The following is a 19,373-nucleotide window of genomic DNA, read 5'->3' as shown; positions in this document are numbered from 1 at the left end:
GGTGGTCGTTAACGAAAATATACGCGCGTGTAGGATCAGGGTTGCCGGTTCATGGGCGACCTTCACGACAATGTCCCTCGACGGAAACGTAAGGTTGGCTCGATGGCTACTTTCTCGGCTACTTTTGCCGATTCTGTTTTTGTGCATTAGATAGCCATTTTTATATATTTACCGAAAAAAAAATACACCGCTTCCAGGCTTTCTGTCCTCTCGGCCCGATGGGTGCGAGCTCACCAACCAAGCGCGGCGGCCCTCGATATGGAGTGGGTGAAGTGCGTGGCATGTTGGCAACCGCGTGCTTAGCACGCTGCTCACGCAGCCCGCCACCTATGCTCGTGCTACGTGCAAGTTTTTTTTATTTCTTATACGCCATATTTGTTCACGTGTAAACAAAATGAAGCTGTCTGTTAATCTTCATATTTCACTGCTTGAGGCTGGCCTGGTATATATATAAACTCTACTAATCGAATTCGGTCTGCGGCCTCCAAGAAAAAACTGTTTCAACGTTTACTGTATATAATATTATATATATATATATATATATATATATATATATATATATAATATATATATATATATATATATATATATATATATTGTAGCGAAGCGTTCGAACTTGGTAATGGGTCGTCCTCTCGAACACCTTCTAGTGGGTCGCCCTCTTCGGCTCGAAGAGAACGCAGCTCGCGCTGAGAGTCGGCCCCGCCTTGACTGTCGCTGTATCGTCGAATATCGTCGCCGCTAATAAACCTCTTTATAATTTGGTGGAGGTGCTGGGCCTTCACAACAACCTCGGCCCCATTCGATGCCCCTGGCTCTTCGATCCCGTACCCTGCCGCCTACAATGCCTCAAGACGCCTCCCAGCAAACGCCCCCGCCCGCACCGACCTCATGTCCTGGTGTCCCTCGTATTCGCGACCCTCCCGTCTTCACTGGCGCCGATGGTACCGACGTGGAGGACTGGCTCGCGATTTACGAGCGCGTGAGTGTCCCCAATAAATGGGACGAGGCAGGAAAATTGACTAACCTGGTTTTCTACGTCGCGGGTGTGGCGGGCCTGTGGTACAACAACCACGCATCCGATTTTACGACGTGGTCCGACTTCAAGACCGCCATTATCAACGTGTTTGGCCGCCCTGCCGTTCGTAAGCTGCAGGCCGAACAGCGCTTACGTGAACGCGCTCAGCAGGCCGGCGAATCCTTCACCAGTTACATTGAAGACGTCCTCGATTTCTGTAAGAAAGCCGACGCCACCATGTCCGAGTGTGACAAGATCAGGCACATCATGAAAGGCATCGACGACGACGCCTTCACCATGCTGCTCGCCAAGAACCCCAGCACAGTGGCAGAGGTCATAACGCTCTGCCAAAGCTATGAGGAGCTGCGCCGGCAGCGATCGATGACCCGTCGCTCTCCATCACGCGACGCCGAGCTCGCTGGCGTGTCGACCGTACCCGACCACTCCGCGTTGCTCGCAGAGATGAAGACATTCGTGCGCGAGGAAATCGCGCGCCAGTTCTCTCTGCTGGACTTTGCTCGCCCTCGGTACGCTCAACAGCCGTCGCCCACCCTTCTGCCTCCCCTCCGTCGAGCAATCGAGCAGGAAATCGCGGAGGTCATGCCCGAGTACCACCAGCATCATCCGGCTCCTGCACCTTTGAGCTACGCCCAAGTTGTCGCAAGAACGCCCCCACCAATCGCTACGGCTGCACCACACATTTACGCCGAAGCCTCCGCTCGACCTCACTCTTTCGAAGCGGATGTACCGGTAACCTAAGCCGACGTCACGCACAGGCCACGACTGCAGCCCACCATGCAGTCCTACCAGTTGCCGCCCCGCCAATCCCGTCCTGCACCATGGGCGGGCCCTGCCCCAGCGAACCGATGGCGCACACCTGACAATCGCCCCATATGCTTCGCATGTGGTTACGCCGGCCACGTGGCGCGCTATTGCAATCGCGTGCAGCCGCCTAGAGACGTGTCGCCTGCCACCAGCCAGTCGAACCGCCCATGTTACGACCCACCTACGCCTCCGTCGCCGACGTCTCGCCCAGCTGCATCTACCCGCCGTTCACAGTCACCACGACGCCGCTCGCTGTCACCGATGCGGCCACGTCCGGTCCCACGCGATCAGGAAAACTAGTCGTCGCAGTCCACGAGGCAAGGGCTGCGACGCTATCGAACTGCGAAAGCCCTCAGCGAAGCCCATCGAACGTGATAGATGTTTTTGTGGACGGTGTTCGCGCCTCTGCCCTTATCGATACTGGAGCCGCCGTATCCGTTATGGACGCTAAACTAAGCCGCCTGCTACGAAAAGTGACGACGCCACTTTCCGGGCGCTCCCTCCGTACAGCCAGCGCCCACAGTATTCACCCGACGGCGGTATGCACCGCCCGCGTCATCATTCAGGACGCTCTGTACGCCGTCGAATTCATTATAATTTCTTCATGCTCTCACGACGTCATCCTGGGATGGGATTTTCTCGCCCGCCACGACGCCGTCATTCATTGCGCACCAGCCGAAATAGAGCTCTCACCATTCTCAGATTTGACGCCGGCAGACAGTTCATCGGCTGCGACCAAGGTATTCGTCAAAGACGACATCACAGTTCCTGCAAATTCGTCAACGGCTGTGTCAGTCTATTGCACCGGTCTCTGCGACGCCGTTGCACTCCTTTCTCCATGTGACCGCGTTTTCACTAGGAAAGGCTTGCTGGTGCCATTTGCGACCGTGGAAATCACCCAGGGCGACACGGATGTTTTTGTGACCAACCCATCCCCATTCATTGTTACGTTGGTGCGAGGGGAATGTCTCAGCAGAGTGGAACCCCTCGAAGACGCACAAGTTATGGACGCACCCGACGACACGCACTGTCCCAGTTCCCGTATGCTCAGTGCTGTTTCCACGTCCGATTCGTCACCTGCTGATATGTTTAGGTCCTCCATTGCTGACAACCTCACATCGGTCCAGCGTTCCCAACTTTTGTGCCTGCTAGAAGAATTTCGTTCTTCTTTCGATATCGGCCAAACTTCTCTTGGCCGCACTTCCGTTGTTACGCATCGCATCGACACTGGCGCCCAACCACCACTGCGGCAACGTCCATATCGCGTGTCTCCCGCAGAACGTCGGGTCATTAATGAGCAAGTCGACGATATGCTTCGACGCGCCGTTATTCGGCCCTTGGACAGCCCATGGGCGTCTCCCGTTGTTCTCGTTGCGAAGAAGGACGGTTCCGTGCGGTTCTGTGTGGACTACCGACGGCTCAACAAGATCACTCGCAAGGATGTTTATCCGCTGCCGCGAATCGACGACGCGATTGACAGCCTGCAAGGAGCCGAATTCTTTTCATCTCTTGATCTGCGCTCGGGGTACTGGCAAGTGCCCATGGCGGATGACGCTCGACCGAAGACAGCCTTTGTCACGCCCGACGGCTTGTACGAGTTCAACGTCATGCCGTTTGGTCTGTGTAATGCGCCCGCGACCTTCGAGCGCATGATGGACACCGTTCTGCGCAACTTGAAATGGCACACGTGTTTGTGTTACCTTGACGACGTCGTGGTTTTCGCTCCGGACTTCTCCACGCATCTCCAACGTCTGCGGCATGTTTTGACGCGTTTGCGCAACGCCGGCCTCCAACTGAACCTGAAGAAGTGCCGATTTGCAGCACGGCAGCTGACAATCCTCGGCTACGTCGTGTCCAAGGACGGAATCCTTCCCGATCCGACCAAGCTTCGGGCCGTGGCCGAATTTCCCAAACCTATGTCCGTCAAAGAACTGCGCAGTTTCGTAGGACTGTGTTCGTACTTTCGACGCTTCATACGAAACTTTGCAACCATCATATCACCGCTGACGAAGCTCCTTGGAAGTAACGGACCCCTAAAGTCGTGGTCGTCCGAGTGTGACGACGCGTTCGCAAAGCTCCGTCGTTTGTTGACGTCTCCTCCCATACTACGCCACTACGATCCTACGGCCCCAACGGAGGTACACACGGATGCAAGCGGTGTAGGCCTCGGCGCTGTCCTTGCGCAGCGCAAACCAGGGTTCCCCGAATATGTCGTGGCATACGCAAGCCGTACGCTTACCAGAGCCGAGACCAATTACACGGTCACGGAAAAAGAGTGCCTGGCGATCATCTGGGCCCTTACAAAGTTTCGACCTTATTTGTATGGCCACCCATTTGATGTCGTCACCGACCATCATGCACTATCCTGGCTGTCGTCACTGAAGGATCCCTCAGGCCGTCTCGCCCGCTGGGCACTTCGCCTGCAAGACTACGACATCCGAGTTCTGTACCGCAACGGACGCCAGCATGCTGACGCCGACGCCCTCTCGCGCTCTCCCTTGCCTGACGACATTGCCCCTTGCTCAGTATCTCACATAGCTGTTGCTTCAATCGACGTTCACACCATCGCTACCGAACAGCGCAAGGATAAATGGATCACCTCGCTGATCGACTTGCTCACTGATCCGTCCGCAAGACCATCCACTCGCGCGTAGCGTCGTCAAGCCCACCATTTCGCCGTTCGCGACGACCTACTGCACCGACGCAATTACGACGCCGACGGCCGCCAGTGGCTGCTAGTGATACCCCGCAGTCTGCGTTCTGAAATATGCGAGGCCTTCCACTCTGACCCGCAATGCGCGCACTCTGGGGTATCCAAAACTTACCACCGCATTCGAACAACGATACTTCTGGCGAGGGATGTACCGCTACGTGCAGAAGTCGTTCGCTCCTGCCCGATTGCCAACGCCGAAAACCTGCAACGCACGTGTCGCCACCAGGTCTACAACCATTACCTTGCCCTAACCGTCCGTTTGGGCGCGTGGGCATCGATTTGTACGGACCACTTCCTCTGACTTCGGCTGGTAACCGCTGGGCCATCGTCGCTGTTGACCATCTAACGCGATACGCTGAAACCGCCGCCCTCCCAGCGGCTACAGCGCGCGATGTTGCCTCCTTCCTACTACATCGATTCATACTGCGTCACGGACCACCCCAGAGCTTCTCAGCGATCGAGGCCGGGTCTCTTGTCGGAAGTTCGTGGAAGCAATTCTCAAAGAGTGCCATGCTGTTCACCGCAAAACTAACTGCTTACCACCCGCAGACGAATGGCCTAACCGACCGCTTTAACCGCACGCTCGGCGACATGCTCTCGATGTACGTCGCCGCCGATCACACCAATTGGGATGCCATTCTGCCCTTCGTCACCTACGCCTATAACACCGCCCCTCAGAGCACTACTGGTTTTTCACCCTTCTTCTTACTGTACGGAAGGCACCCGTCGCCACACCATGGACACGATACTTCCATACAAGCCGGATCGCTCTGAATGTGCGCCTATTTCTGCCACAGCCAGACTTGCTGAGGAGTGTCGTGAGCTCTCCAAGACCTTCACTACGCATAACCAAGAGCGGCAGAAGAGAATTCGCGGTGACAACACCACTTCTGCGCCCACGTTCCTCCCTGGAGCGCTCGTTTGGCTCTCTGTCCCTACCACTGCAACTGGCCTCTCTTCCAAACTACTGCCCAAATACGAAGGCCCCTACCGTGTCGTCGAATGCACATCCCCGGTCAATTACCTCATCGAACCCATAGAACCGTCTTCGGACATGCGCCGTCGAGGGCGCGACATTGTCAACGTGGAGCGCCTGAAGCCCTACCACGACCCTCTCATAGTGACTTGTTGCTAGGTCGCCAGGTGGCTCCCTTTTCCTACCCGGGGGTAATTGTAGCGAAGCGTTCGAACTTGGTAATGGGTCGTCCTCTCGAACACCTTCTAGTGGGTCGCCCTCTTCGGCTCGAAGAGAACGCAGCTCGCGCTGAGAGTCGGCCCCGCCTTGACTGTCGCTGTATCGTCGAATATCGTCGCCGCTCATAAACCTCTTAATATATATATATATATATATATATATATATATATATATATATATATATATATATACGCGCGCTGAATTTATTATAATTTATTCACTTTGCAACTTATCCGTGCCTTGAAAAAAAAGGATGTAAAATATTGTTGCTACGTTCTTGCTAATTCAAAATAGTATTACTGATTCCTCAATAATAAAAGTTCTGCTCATAATACCGCTTCTGTTCTATCTGGCTATAAGTTTGGGGCTAAAATTAAATGGCATGGCTGCTTTGGCTACTCTTAGCTTTATTTCTAGCTCCTTTTCAATTCCACCCAACGGGAATCCTGGGTACGCTCTAGGCGGGAGAAGGACTTTGTTGGAGTACCATACATTATCTGATGATTAAAATTGCTGCGGTTATATCGGCGAAGAAAACACGTCGTCTTACTGTGAACAGTACAGTATCCACTTGAAGTGATATAAAATTGGGCATGTTGACCTCCATCTTAGGATATAGCGCAAATCATAGCTAAAAAACGGCATGGAAGACAACAAAGTCTTCGTTGTCTTTCGCGCCGTACTTGTGAAGGATAAGAAGCGCAAGTTAGGGAAATTCTAGAAATGAAGGCGACGAGACGAGTGGCCTGACTGTTTCGTGAATGCATAGACGAGCACCACAGGAAGGGGGGGGGGGGTTCATCTGACATTCCTAATATCCTGAACGCTATTTCTCTGTTTCGACAGATCCGCAGAACACGCGCGCCGTCGTGGTGAACGAGACGAGCGTGCGCATTTGCTGGCAGCGACCCCTGTACTGGCAACGTGTCCGGCTACGTGGTCAAGTACAGGGCGACATCGGAGAACGTCACCTCGTACGTCAACGTGACCACGGGTGCGCCCGACAAGTGCGTGCCTGTGCTGAAGTTGCGACCCTGGACCGATTACGAGTACCGCGTGTACGCCTGGAACGGCAAAGAAGAGGGCATCGGCAGTCCCGTCGACCGATTCGCCACGCGTATCGACTGTGAGTCTATACATAAATCTAATTAAGAGAGTGATTGAGTGGGGAGGGAGGATGGGACCATAGAGTTTCATACAATACTTACTAGAGGGAACTCTGGCGCTAGTGTGTACGGGAGCTGCAACGCATGGCGCTTCAGCCAGCATGGGAATCATGGGTAGTACACGGATTTGTCTAAACTTCGTTCTTTCGGCTCCGTTTGGCTCCGCGTCGCCTGCATCCGCTTTGTCTCAAAACGAAGTTCAGCAAAAGTCGGCAGTTCCACTTCACCACTTCAACCATTTTAGGCTGACCAGTTCAAATCTGGTAACGGAGTTCGCAACGATCCATTCTTTTATCCGAAAGAAAACCAAAACATAGCAATAAACAAAGCCACAAGTGCGTTCGAAGCGCGCAAGTACAAAGACTAGGCAAATCCGTGTACTACCCATCATTCCCATGCTGGCTGAACGATCGCAGCGCCAGATTCCCCTCTAGTTAATTTTAGGAAACTCTACGAGTGGCACCACCGGTTTTGAATGTCTCAGGCGACACTAGGGCTGCTAGGAATGCCGTAGTGTGTGTCGTTAATACTTCAGACCAAGAAAAAAAAATAGTGCAGCAGCGCACTAGTCGTGCGAAGACTGAGGAAACTGCGGAGATGGTTGCCTTCTCCTCCTCCTTTTTCATGTACTCACCTCATATCGCTTTCCCACTCCTTGCTATACCATACTACACAAGTGTATGCTATGCTTTAACCTCTCCCCTCCTTCTTCCATCCTCCTCACCCTCGCATCACTCCTATTCACCTAACTACCCTTTTCCACGCCCTTGCTTAATTGTACTATACATGGCTGTGCAATGCTGTACCCTCTCCCCTCATCCTTTCCCTCCTCCTTAGCCTCACTTCCCTTTCTCACCCCTTGATATACTATACTGTATATGGCTATGCTGTGCTTCCTTTCTCTCTCTTCCTCTTTCAATCTCTCTCTATTTCTTTTTCTCTCTTTCTTTCTGTTTGTTTCTCTCTCTCTCTATTTCTTTCTATTTTTCTTTCGCTTTCTATCTACCTTTTTCTCGTTTTCTCGCTCATAACAACGCAATGATATCACCCTCACAACACTCCTCTTTCACCTTCTCTTCCCTTTCCCATCCCCCTTGCTAAACTATAATATACATGGCTACGCTATGCTTTACCCTCTCCCATCCTCTTCGTCCTCACTTCCCTGTTCCACGCCCTTGCTATACTATACTATACGTGGCAATGATTTCTTTCTCTCTTTTTTTATCTGTTTCTTTCGCTCTCTCTGTTTCTATTTGTTTCTCTCTATCTTATCCTCGTTCCCTCGCCCATAGCAACGCAATCATATCACCCTCATATCACTCCTCCTCACCCTTATTTTCTTTTATCATCCCCTTGTTAAACCATACTATACAAGTCTATGCTTTACCCTCTCCGCTTCTCCGCACCCTCACTTCATTTAGCCAACACCTTGCTGTACTATATTATATACGACTATGCAGTGCTTTCTTTATATCTCTTCCTCTTTCTTTCTATCTCGTTCTTTCTGTCTCTTTCTATGCGTTTCTTGCGCTCTCTCTGTTTCTACTTCTTTCACTCTTTCTTTATCTCTATCTTTTTCTCGTTTTCTCGCCCATAGCAACGCAATCATGTGGTTCCCATAAATGCTTGTTCTGCCAGCAGTCCTGGATAGCCGAGTGGTTACGACGCTCCCCCTTCGGGTCGTGGGTGCGCGGGTTTGAATCCCGCCTCGCCAAGAATTTCCCTTTTTCTCTTCCTTTATATATCTTTATTTTTCTCTCTCTGCACTCAATCTCTCGCCCATCAGAGTTATTACATCCCATGCCGGACGAATCGGCGCACGTGTTCTGTGAGTGAAGCAGAAGATGATGAAGAAGATAAAGAGGAAGAGTGTGCCTGCCGTTTCATGATGATGATCATTTCTGTTCGCGTCTAACGAGGCTTCTCGGAGCTTAAACAGCTCCCCTTATAAACTGATTTTTCTTGTGTCAGTAAATTACTCTTTAGCGTGAACACGGGAGGGTGTGACGCACTCTGCTATCAGCGACACCTATCTGTACCGACACAAAGCTCTGCACATGCGCAGTTCGTTTACGGCGTGGTTATCTCACTATCGGGCTCAGCGCTTTATCAGTGATCGCATTCCATGAAGGTTTGCTCAGATGACGCGGTGCGCGTGATCGTGAAATAGTCTCTTAGCTGACGTAGCGCGCACGTGCCGAGCGTTATGTTGGTGTACGAAGATGTGCTGCTAAAACGGCACGGCACGCGCCACTGTGTTGACGCTAACCGTGCTCACGGCTGTATGGCGACAAGTATACAAATAGCCGTAGCCGACCCGCTTGATCCGGAGATAAGATTATCGACGAATGTGTTCGCCACTATCGTTGTGCTGTGAGTGTTACTTTTCTTGCTGGACACAGGTTTGTCCAATAAACTGTGCACTTTTTACCGGCTTGACTGCTGCGTTAGTTAACGTACCAACCACGTGACAGTATAGTTTCTTATCTCGCATCGCAGACTGCCTGATGAACGTCTGCAAGCACGGCTCCTGCGAAGCCAGGGAAGCGCTGCCCGGTTATCGTTGCCTGTGCGACCCGGGCTTCTACGGAGACGCCTGCGAGCACTTCGACCCGTGCTCCGAGAACCCGTGCAAGACGTTCGGCACCTGCGTCAACACCAGCCACGGCGAGTACCGCTGCGACTGCTTCACCGGTTTCTCCGGTCGCAACTGTTCCGACTTCAACCCGTGCCTGCTCAAGCCTTCTGCTTGCCTCCACGGTGGCGTGTGCGAGTCCAACTCGTCGCACACGTTCACCTGCCTCTGCGTGGACGGCTATTACGGCAAGACGTGCCACCAGTACGACCCCTGCTTCTCGTCGCCCTGCATGCACGGCGCCCGCTGCCTGAACGAGTCGGACGAGAAGTTCAGCTGCCAATGTCGTCCGGGGTACGCCGGTGAGTGCCCTGTTTTAGTTTAAAGGGACACTAAAGAGAAACAATGAATCGGTTTAGATCGATAAATTGGGCTCTGAGAACTCTAATGTCGTTAGTTTCGCCCTCATAGGTTTATTAACAGAGGAGAAAATCGTTCAAAGTTTCATTTTTAAATTTCGCGCCAAAATCTCCCCGCGTGACGTCACGGAATTCAATGTGTATTTATCGTATTTTGGCGCCATTGGCTCAACAAAATTACCCCAAACTCGGTATGATGAGCCTATGGCCCCCTCAGAGGACAATGTACTTGATGTTTACCGATTAGGAACTACGTAGTTCCTAGTAGGCGCCGTCAAAACATGTGACGTCACGGCGAATGGTGCGGAAACTTCAAGGTGGCCTCGCCACCTACATTTTGTTTTTGCGTGTTTTCTCGCTTACAAGCGTCTTCTCGCAGCAAGCGTGGTGTTTTTGGTATCGTGAAAGAGTACTTTACTAATATGAGAAATATTGTTTTGCTCTTTAGTGTCCCCTTAATGCCTAAACGTTTTAGGGACCAACGCCGCGGTGGTCTAGTGGTTATGGTGCTCGACTGATGACCCGCCGGTCGCGGGATCAAATCCCGGCCACATTTCGCTGGAGGCAAAATGATAGAGGTCCGAATGCTTAGATGTAGGTTAACGTAAAGAGCCCAGGGTTGTCGCAATTTCCGTAGTCCTCCACTACGGCGTCTCTCATAATCATATTGTAGTTTTGGGGCGTAAAACTCCTGTAATCATGACTGTTAGTAAAGTAACTTCATGAGGGTCTACGCCGGAGTTAGGGCAATGCTTAAATGGCATGAACATGGCCACATGAGTTGTACAAATCGCCTCTTTAATGGACTGCAATGTTACCGCAGCAAATTCGTTGTACGATCCAGTCGGTACAAATATATATATATATATATATATATATATATATATATATATATATATATATATATATATATGTGTGTGTGTGTGTGGGCAGATTTCACTAGTATTGCAAGGCTGGTCTTAAAGTGGAGTTCGTGACCGACTTAGATTTTCAGCCAGGTATCATTGGTGTAATATTAATTTATAATTTCCTAATTTTCATGGTACTGATATGATGATCCTGCGTGTGTTTCTGTCTCCGTCTCACACGACGACAGAATACCCGTCATATTGGGAAAGCAGCTGAACAAGGAGAATGCCTACATTGGACATCCATCGTGTCAACCTTAAGGGATGTGCTGGCCGCAGGCCTTATTATCCGCAAAATTACTAGGCGACACAGAAGAATTTTCTATAGCTATCCTCATTTCTCAAACGTTCGTCGCCAAAAGCAAACTGCCTTTACTTATAGTCAATCCTAAGATAAAAAATAGGACGAGGAGAGAGTGGCGCGGCCAAGCTTTTGCGTTACAAGCGCTAGTAAACGCCTAGTGCGTGCAAAGCAATAAAGGTACGTGCACACTAGCGGAAAGCATGCCGCGGCGACGTCTCGCCCGTCAGAACCTCCGCGCGGCAAGCAGCGGCACGCTGTCCACATTGCCGGCGCGAGAGTCACGAGACAAGCGTGGACATGTTGAGGAGCGCGCGCCCGCCGGCTCGCTGCGAGGCATAGAGTTAATATGCTGACTGTAGAGAAAAAGCTCCCCATAGGGCCCATGCATTGAAACCTATAACCGCCTGGGTTCCGCCATGACGGAACAAAACGAACGTTGCCAGACCCTGAGACGCTAGCTATATTTTACGGTAGTAATCAGTTTTAATCTACCAACCTAGGCCAGCTACGCGCTGTTCAGGGGTTCAGGGAACATCAGCTGTGTTTTGATGCGTGAAGCCGTGTGTTAGTGTAGCGTTGTCTGCGCAGCTGGCCCGATCGATAATAGTTCACATTTCCACATGTTTGTGCATTGTTTTTACTAGGCACGCCTTACCAATAATGCATAACAAATGAAGTTTCTCCGTTCGCTGGCACAAGGGTCACTCGACAGATTCGCAGCTGGAAGCAAAGTGCGTAGGCCATGGTCGCGCGGTGCTGCGACTTGTAATGACGGGACACTTGTATCCACGTTCTTTTTCAGCTCATTGCTGCCAAGCGCAGAGAGCCATAAAGCAGAAAAATGTCCATTGCAGCATGCAGCGGCGAATGTGAATGAGACGTCACCCGAAAGCTTCAATCATAACTAAAGATACACGGCACATGAAATCTTATCGCCCTTAAAAAGACTAAAAAAAACTTCGGTTACGCCTAGTTGGTACCTAACTTTCAGTGCTAGTCTCATCTCTTTGCCGCCCGTCCTGGTTTGCACTGAAGTTTTCAGCTTGAAAGAAAAAAGGGCTGTCACATGAAGTCGAGTGGTTCGTGGCAACAGAAAACGCACACAACGGGACACTATGACAACTACAAGATACACGACGTAAGCGAAGTTTCAAGGGCTTTAACATGACGCGCAAACCGGCGCCATCAGAGCAGGGTTGCCAGGTTGAAAAGACAGAAAATAGCCAGAAAATTGGAAAAACTAGCCAAAAGGTAGCTAACTTGAGCCAAGAGCAGTAAAAGTAGCCAAAAGTAGCCACACATATGTCAAAACCAATCCACATACTTACTTAAATGGCTAAATGCAAAAGCCTTTCAGCGGAAATGTAAATATGTGCAGCAAAAACACTTCAAAATCATAATTCCTGAGATTTCAGCCTAAATTGTTAACTTCATCATTTCATGCGTGTTGACGTAGTGTTCGCGCTCTTGAAAAAATGGCTCTGTTCACGCGTCTTGCCCGGCTTTTCTTGAAATAACTAGAGGCATAGGCGTGTGCAAAGGGGGGGGGGGGCAGGGGGGGCGGCCGCCCCCCCTAATCATTTAAGAGGGGGGCGCAAAATCCGACCCGTACATTGACCCTTCTAGTCACCTAATAGGGGGTGGGGCGCAAAATCTTCCGCATACATTGACTTAGTAGGGGGGGGGCACTGCGAAGAACCTTTGCCCCCCCCCTAATGGGGAACCCTGCGCACGCCTATGACTAGAGGGAAGCATAAAGCGTCGCCATTTTCGCAATAACTTCTTCCGTGATGGCGAATCCAGAGTCGCAGTCCGTACCTAAGCCTAAGAAACGATAGAAGCAGTTCGTCGGATACCCTATAGAAGGATTGATTGTTGGGCGAATAGTTACGGCATTCTAAGGAGGGCACTAAAAAACCGACACAGGAGCAAAGGCGGCCACACGAGCGCTGACTAACAAGTGTTAGTGAGCGCTTGCGTTGCTGCTTTTGCCTCTTGTGTCCTGATTTTTCAGTGCTCATTTGAAATGTCGCATATCCAATTTCTAATGTCGATAAACGTAGAGCGCCTTGTATGCAGAGCGCTTTCGAGTTCTGTTCTATTCCAACTGGGGTTTAAAGCCGCGTTCAGCAATAGGTGATCTGCAGAATGAGGCCCCATGCAACAGTTCTCGCCGAGTCCCAGCCAGGTATCCAAAAGCATTGTTATTTTTTTGTGCGTGAGATCTGCTTGACTGGCAGGATGTAAACGTGTTTTTTATATTTATGTTACAGTCGCCACCATTGAACCTTACGCCTGCTGAGGCCACTGCCCCATCTTTTTCTTTGAATTTCATTATCTGCGTTATGAAATTGTGCCAAATTCAATTTTCTGATCTTTAAGCACGTATGGACTGCCATGTTTTGGCACTATATAATCGAACACCAGCGTCTGCGACGTCACCAGATATTGATAATTTTGCTGAAATCGAAGAGTCAAGAAAGTAGCCAAAAAGTAGCCAAGTAGCCAAGACGACCTTTTTGCCGCCACCGGCCTACAAAAGTAGCCAAAATGGCGCAACGTAGCCAAACCTGGCAACCCTGCATCAGGGCGCCATCGGCCGCTAGCGCACTCTCGAGCAACGTTTCTAGAGCAAGTTCTATAAACGTTGCTCTCGAGTGCTGGTGTTGATATGGTGGCGCCATCTAGTAAACCAGCCTGCACACGCTGCTTTCCGCGCACAGTAAATTGCATAAATAGCCGTCGTAGTCTTTCGTAAAAGTATTCAAAATAAACACAAAGAATATCCGCGCGTTTTTAATTGTACAAATGCTTCTTTGGATTGATATGTAATGGAAAGAATGGCAACGTTCCAAGATGTCAGCGTTCTTGTGGACAGCCCGTGTGAGAAGGAAGAGGGGAAAAAGCACGCGTTGATTGGCGGTTTGCTTGCGCGGCAGCCGGCGGCAGCGGCAAAAGTAGGTCCCGGAGCGATTCGGTTGACGGCAGAAGAGCGTTGACGTTCCGCGGGAGAGAGAGCGAGAGAAAAAAAAACCCGCATTTCCCCGAAGGGGAGTATGAGGAAGTGCGAAGCACGGGGTGATGCTATGAGGGGGCGCGAGCGACTAAATTGCAGAGCCGAGCGATGGAGACGGCAGCGAGAGAGCACGCGCCAGCCGACCCACGGAGGTCTGGCCGTTTTTAAGTGCAAAGCACTTTTACTGATGATGATGATCTGTCTTCCGAACTCGTTCCAAAGAACCCGCAACGCGTTCAACTTGTTGGTGGCGTTGCGCACGCCCGAGATGGGGCTCAGGTTGTTGTCGAACCACAGTCGATCGCACACCGCGCAGCTGTATCCGAAGCTGCGGTCCAGGAAGTCTCGCTTGAAGCACGCGTCCGGCCGATCGAATTCGAGGGCCCGCGCTCGCTCACGCATCGCGCGTCCCCGCGCAAGATCGGCTTCGGGGTGCTCGGCTCGCTTCGCACGCTTTCGTTCGGCGTCTCGCCGCCGGCCTTCATCACCACAGGCAATGCGCGGGGCGCGCGCAGCCACGGAGCGGAGGGCGGAGCGCGCGCAGTCACGTGGGGCGTGACGTCGCTGCGCCGTTGCTACAGACGCTCCTCTCTGCTCCTCGCGTCGTTGCTATGGGACGGCGGATTCAGGGTCGCTTATAAAGTGCATTCGCACTTAAAATTACACCATTTCCCGCTAAAGGGGACCATGAGGATATGCGAAGCCGGAGCACTTGCACAATCGCGTTCCGTTGGCGTTCGTTGGGCATGCTACCGACCTCGCGTCGTGGAACGCGAAGAGGGACGCTACGCGCGTCGTATCTTCCATCTAGCCTGGCCGTTAATTCTCACAGGGCGAGCGGGGAACGCGGCGAGAGGGGGGCAGCGTAGGAGAGGAGAGAGAAGGGGAGGGGAGGCGCATGCGCTCGAGCTCATCGCGGCGTTGTGCAGGAGAGTTTCGGCATGTCTAGGCGCTGGTCTAGCCCGCGTTTCAGAGGAAGAGTGGAAAGGGGAGGTAAAGTGGAGAGGGGGAGGGGAGAGGGAAAGTAGAGAGGGTGAGTGGAGAGGGGAAAGGGGAGAGGGGTAGAGGACAGGGGGAATGGTGAGGGGGAGTGGAGTGGAGGTGTGTGGAGAGGGTATGCGCATGCGCAGTAAGGGTGGTCACGCCGCACACCACCACCGGATTGAGCTCGACCTTAAAGGGCCCCTCACCAGGTTTGACAATTTTGAGCTAACGAGTGCAATGCATACACTGGGGGTTCACGATCACGTCTGCCAAAATTTGCGACGCTACGCGCCGCGGAAATGGGTCAAATTTCAAGGTGAACGCTGCTTGCCCTTCCTCTCGCGGGCGCGCGCTTTAGAGAATGAGGGGATGACGTACATGAGAAAATGGCCCTACGTAGATGGTAGTGCTGTGACGTCGCTCCTCTACGTAGACGACTGTGCTCTGACGTTGCCAACAGTAGCACATGACGCTGCGATAATTATTTGACACGACATGTGTAGTTTGTGTAATTTGTTGCTTGAATAGATTAATAAAACTTGAGAGAAATAATGAGACACACAAAGAGAATGTGTGCGTCTTTTTCATTTTTTTTTCGTGAATTGCAGCGAGATGCGGGGCTAATGTGCCTCCCTTTCCCATGCGTTCGTGTCCCCGCGGTTAGCGCATCGAGCAGACGCCAGCCCTGGAAACGAAAGTAATGTTCTGGCGCGTTCGAGCACTCATTATGCTCGTTTATTCTACCGCGTCCAAGTAAACGTTAATGCGGCACTGGCTCATGATACCGCCCCTCTCGTGCCCGTACTAATGTCTCAACTTTCATGCCCGTACCGCAGAAACAGGCAGTACACCACAAAAGAATGCTGAGAAAACGCCCATGGCCGCTACATAAAAAAAAAAAGGTAGCGGCCGTGCAACGCCGCTCGCGTGCTCGGGCTGGGTCGGGCACGTCATGCGCACGTGACCATGCATGCGCATGACGTGTTCATGCGTATGTGTCAAGTGAAGAGGGCAGGGAAGGGATTTGGCTTGTGAAGGCTACACGGGGTGAGTGGCAAGGGTTTGAAACTCGCCTCCTCGCATCATGATTTCGCGCCGCTACAAATTATTGTTTTTCTCAGCTCGTAATGAACCGATTTGAAAAATCCTTGCGGCATACTGCTCTTCATTCGGCACACAACTTTCAGCGTCTAACTAAAATTTGCTATGTGGCCTGGTGAGGGGCCCTTTAAGATACTTCGCATCTAAAAGCGGCGTTGAGCGACCGGTGAGCGGCGGGCGGGAGAGTGCCGCGCCGCCAGTGTGTTCGTACCTTAACTCGTGCTAGGCGTTTCCGCGATAGCTTGTGCAACGCAACTCGGCCGGCGCGCGCTCTCTTCTTCCTCTTCTTAATCTTAGGATCAACTATAAATAAAGACAGTTTTCTCTTGGCGACGTACATTTGAAAATGGGGATTGTTATAGTATGTTTTTTCTTTCTTGCCTAGTAATTTGGCGGATAATGAGGCGTGCGGCCAGCACATTCATTGAGCTTGACACGATGGATGTGCAATAGGCGTTTTCGTAGTGCAGCTGCATTCTGAAGAAAACAGTGTTGCGGTCACGCGAAACAGTGGAACGAAGAGCGTACACAGACACGCTGTCGAAGGAATGTGTGACGGCACAGTTACGTCAACGAGCAACTATGTAATGTGCAACGGCGTGTCTTAGTGCCCACTCCCCCTCCATATTTATTGAAAGAGCAGTGGATGGTGACAGGCGTTCTTTTCTACAGCATTTACTCGTATATTAGCGATACTTAGCACTGGCTGATGACAGCTGTCATTTACGAAGTTATGGCTAGTATCAGTTATTGCTGGCACATTATAAGTAATATAGCTTATGATTGGCTACTGATAGGTATGTTGGCAAGTACCGGCTAATGCTTGCTAATGTCGGCCAGTGTTGGGTAAATTATAGCTAATGTGGGCAAACGTTGTCATGTGTTGGTTCAGTGATGCAATTACCAGTATGCTTACGCACTGTTTGACAAGCCTCCAGTCTGGAGGTTTTGTCAATTTCTGTCAATGGTCTAGTCTCATAGGAATTCTTTCACTGTGAACGATCCGACCCTTCCATTTTCCTGCGCTGCCCTAGCCGTTTTGGTAGAGTTCTGGTAGGAGCCGGGGCAACCGGTATCGCCAGAAGCAAGGCCTCCGAGATGAAGGGACATTTCGCGACTTTTCCGCTAGGGGAAGGGCGCGTGCGCCGGGGCATCACGATAAAGGTGGATTCTACGCTATGTGGATTATCAGAGACAGGTTCACAGCGTAAGTGGTTTTAGGAGGTTCTGTCAATTTCTGTCAGTAGAGTACTCTCTTAAAAATTCTTCTACTGTGAACAATTTAACGATATGTGGATCGCCAGAGGCAGTCTTACAGCGTAAGTCGTTTGTGGGCTCATTAATATTCAGGTTATGGTTGCACTGCCTGCCACCGCTGCTCACCGTCGCTAATGTCGTCCATACACACATGTACTGAATACAGCCCTCCTGATACGTCTGCACGGCCTGAAATGATGGTCTCGTCCAGGGGCGTAGCCAAGGGGGGGGGGGGGGGGTTGGGGGGTTCAAACCCCCCCCCCCCCCCGAAATTTTGCAATTTTGCTTGCGCATATATACACGCACACATACAAACACACGCACGAACATACATAATGTATGGTTGAACCCCCCCCCCCCCCCCCCCGAAAAAAATTTCTGGCTACGCCCCTGGTCTCGTCTCACGGATTCATAAGTTGGTGGCCGTTGAAATGTTGTCATTCTGCTGTGAAAGCTCTCACTGTAAGAGCCAGCGCTACGCTCACAAGCGTACACCAGTGGAGAGAAGGAGTTCCAGCTCTTAAATGTTATGCTAAATATTTTTTCGCTGTATAATCTGTCACTGTTACTACAAAGCTTTTCGAGAAGTGCTCCACTCAACCACGCCTTGCTGTAGTCACTGTAGCTCAAAGTGAAGAAAGCCAAGCGGTTTTTTTTCACAAGCCCTAATTAAAGCAAAAAAGTTATTTTGCTAGATAGATATTGCTTGACCTGTATGTTTGTGTTGATAGATTTTATGTGAAGTCTAAATGTCGGGACAACACAGGATTTTGGCATCCCATACGGTTTCGAGATTTAGGGGGTTTTCTTTTTTCGCATTCTATCTGGCCTCTGCCAACGCAGCAGATTATGTAATGCTATCAGGGGTGGAGCCATAATTTTTCTGGCAACGCCAATGAGCGTCGTAGTTTTAAAACTAGTTAGAAAGATTTCTCAACACAAGGCGTTACGTCATCATCGCTATCTTTACGTATTGACTCGTTGCTTGCGTCATGGGTGAGGTGCATTGGTTAATGGCCTTGTTAATGGCTAACGACTTCGTTAAGCGACGACTTTCAGAAATGTGATGCGACACTAATGTGAACGGCATGTACTCCACGTGGGCGGTGAAATGCTCAACATGGTGTGCGTGTGTAGGCGTGCGTGGGTGTGTGTGGGCGCGCGAGTTTTCAACACTCCGCTTGCGTGACTGATATGAGCGCCTGACGCGTCGGCGTGCAGGCGTTCAGCGCTAAGTGAGAACGTGCGAATGTGTAAGTGGTATAGTGGTTGTCGAGCTCGCTAGTGATAAAAGTGCAGTAAACTCTCGAGCATCCGCCATGCGTCACGCAGGCCTGCCTGTGTTCAGTTTCGTGCAGTACAGTATAAGCTATAGTTTTTGGAAACGCTGAAAAATGGAGACGAAAGAAACTGTACGACAGTATATACATGAGCAGTGGCACCCGCCCCGGTGGTTATGGTGCTCGACCGCTGACCCGAAGGTCGCGGGATCGAATCCCGGCCGCGGCGGCCGCATTTTCGACGTAGGCGAAAATGCTTGAGGCCAGTGTACGTGGATTTAGGTGCACGTTAATGAACCCCAGGTGGTCGAAATGCCCGGAGCCCTGCACTGCAGCGTCCCTCATAATTATATCGTGGTTTTGGGACATTAAACTTTTAACAATTGTTATTATTAGTATGGCCAGCGGCCGGACTCACATGCATCTACATTGGTAACTCATCTTTGCCATTGGTTGGCCGCCTTCCCTAACGATATGCCCAGCGTCCAGATTGGCTGTGATATAGATCTGAGGAAAGGTCACACGTTTCCATCTTCATTTTCTTCTCAGTCAAGTGTACTGATATTATTTCACTTCCAGTTTTCACTTCCGGTCTCTCTATATAGTTGCATT

At 51.0% G+C, this 19,373-nt stretch overlaps 1 protein-coding gene across 1 annotated transcript in view; it reads left to right on the top strand.

The window, feature by feature from the left end:
* Positions 1-19,373, top strand: part of LOC119406322 (cadherin EGF LAG seven-pass G-type receptor 3) — a 111,698-nt gene that overhangs the window by 66,916 nt on the left and 25,409 nt on the right. The window contains exons 5-7 of the mRNA XM_049420046.1: positions 6,598-6,758; positions 6,790-6,877; positions 9,417-9,854. Of these exons, the coding sequence (XP_049276003.1) occupies positions 6,598-6,758; positions 6,790-6,877; positions 9,417-9,854 (687 nt within the window). The remainder of the gene's footprint in view (positions 1-6,597; positions 6,759-6,789; positions 6,878-9,416; positions 9,855-19,373) is intronic.

This window comes from Rhipicephalus sanguineus, chromosome 10 (assembly GCF_013339695.2).
Source record: "Rhipicephalus sanguineus isolate Rsan-2018 chromosome 10, BIME_Rsan_1.4, whole genome shotgun sequence".
NCBI classification, from domain to species: Eukaryota; Metazoa; Arthropoda; class Arachnida; order Ixodida; family Ixodidae; genus Rhipicephalus; species Rhipicephalus sanguineus.
This window is presented reverse-complemented; position numbering and strand designations above follow the sequence as displayed.